The sequence below is a fragment of the Bacillus rossius genome, chromosome 1 (assembly GCF_032445375.1).
Source record: "Bacillus rossius redtenbacheri isolate Brsri chromosome 1, Brsri_v3, whole genome shotgun sequence".
Classification (NCBI taxonomy): Eukaryota; Metazoa; Arthropoda; class Insecta; order Phasmatodea; family Bacillidae; genus Bacillus; species Bacillus rossius.
The window spans coordinates 323,180,601-323,182,688 of record NC_086330.1 but is presented as its reverse complement, the minus strand read 5'-3'; the positions used below and the strand labels follow the sequence as shown (position 1 = coordinate 323,182,688).

Sequence of the window (2,088 nt, the reverse complement as noted above, 5' to 3'; positions counted from 1 at the left end):
ACATGAGACGGCACATTGATCAATTGCGCCGTAGGTATGCTGTTTCTGGAAATGATGCTAGCAGGAGTCTTCCACAAGCAGGGGGTGAGAGGGTAGGATCCGCGGTAGGATCCTCCAGCGCTGAAGTGGAGCGGCAGGTAGGGGAGCACAACAGAGCAGAGCAAGGACGGTCTCCAGGGCCGCCTAACGGAGCAGAGCAGGGGCGACCGCCGGGGCAGCGGCCGCAATCACCAGAGGAGGAAGAAGAGTTCAGAGGTTTTGAGGCCAGCGCACCACTGCTTGTAAACCCACAACAGGGCCCTTGCCGTGAGGGGAATCAAACACACGAAGGCGATGTGTCGAGTAGTACTAGGCCTAATAGGGCAACTGTCAAACCAGGGTGAAGGGTGTTATGTTTAGTGTTGTTGTGTTATGTTTAGTATTGTTGATATGTGTCAGTTGGCACCCGGCATGAGAATTGTGGAGACAGAGGTTGGCACGCGTGTGGAGAGAAAAAGGACGAGCAATAATAATAGGACTCGGGGTGTGTAAACAAAGTGATGTAATGAATATTATGTGAGTGAGATGGTTAGTGATGTATTAGGTTGTAGAGCAATAAAGTGAGAATTTATTAAAACGGTTCCTGGTGGTCGTGACCGATCTGTTTATGCGCTGGGTGGAAGTGTACCCGGTTTCCTATGTGAGGTCGCGTACACTGGTGGCGCTGTTGGAGGGGGAGGTGTTCCCCCGGTTTGGCTATCCTATGGTGATGTTAAGTGACAATGGGGGACAGTTCAGAGGTGCCCGTTGGCGGGCGGCATGCAGGACGTAGGGGATCGAGCACCACATGACCCCCACATACCACCCTCGGCCAACCCAACCGAGAGATAGTGCCAGGAGGTCAAGGCTCAACTCCGTCTCCGGTTGGGGAACGATCACATGAAGTGGGACGTGCACATACCAAACCTGCTGTACTGCCTTAGACGTCGTACCAACGCCGCTACTGGATACTTGCCCGCGCAGCTGGTCCAGGGTCAGAACCTGGCCCTGCCCGGCGAGTGCCAAGTGTTCGTCGCGGCGACGGAGGGGGAGCTGGGGGAGGCATTTAGAACAGAGCTGTCAGTTATGCGGGAACAGGCACGCCAGCACCAAGAGGCGTACATCCGGAAGACGATGCCGGTGACGGGACGTTCCCCCCGCCACTGGAACCCAGCGACATGGTGCATGCGCGGCAGCACCACCTGTCATCCAAGGCAAAGGACTTCAAAGCCGGGTTTGCACCAAAGTGGTCCGAACCAAGGCAGGTCATCCGCAAGTTCGGACCCACGACGTACCTGGTACAGATGCCGAGCGGACGACCTGCGAAAATACATAGGGACGACCTTCGTCAGGCAGGAGACCAGCCGGAGTCCAGGATGACTGGGCCGCAGGGTGGGCCAAAGGAGACCAGGGGGCAGGTGCAGTCAGGGAGGAAATGCCATGTAGGGGTGAGCGGGAGAGAGGTGGCGGGGCCCGAAGTTGGGTGCAGCGGGCTGCGGACGCCGAGTCTCGCAGGAATCAGGCGCGTGATTTCGCCGCGCGGACAGGATATGCGAGCCTCGGGAAGGAGCAAGAGAGGAGCCCGCAGGCTAGTGGGGGAAGGGTGGCTGGTGTAAGGTGGCGGGGCCAAAGTCTGACTTCATCGCAACACAGAAAAGCAGTGTCATGTCCGGTGGATCAGGAGGGGGGGGGGGGGGGGGGGGGGAAGCCAAGGCTGGAAGAGGAACCAGACATAGGGCGGTCACTGGATGTGACGGGTGATAGGGTTAGAGGTACGGAGGCACCAGAATCGGGGGGAAGGAACTTGGTAGCACAGCTGTCAAGCCACGACCTGGCGGGGTAGGGCGAGAAGGAAGAGTCACTGAGCCGGAATCGGACAACGATGACACGGAATCTTTAGAGGACTGGTATAGTCCCGTCTGGCCAGTGAACATCAGCCTGACCAACTCGAGTTTTATGGTTTCGGTTACTGAACCGGACTCGGAGGGAAGGGAGTCGGACGAGAGTGGGTCGTTCAAGGGGAGGAGGTACCCGCCACGTCGACGGCAGGCACCTGAACAGCCCGGCTAG

General features: G+C 58.0%; 1 protein-coding gene across 1 annotated transcript; it reads left to right on the top strand.

Moving 5' to 3' along the window:
• Positions 1-918: 918 nt before the first annotated feature.
• LOC134528021 (uncharacterized) lies at positions 919-2,088 on the top strand. Its single transcript, XM_063361190.1, has 3 exons — positions 919-1,158; positions 1,215-1,410; positions 1,946-2,088. The coding sequence occupies exons 1-3, from the start codon at positions 919-921 to the stop codon at positions 2,086-2,088; spliced, it is 579 nt and encodes a 192-aa protein (XP_063217260.1).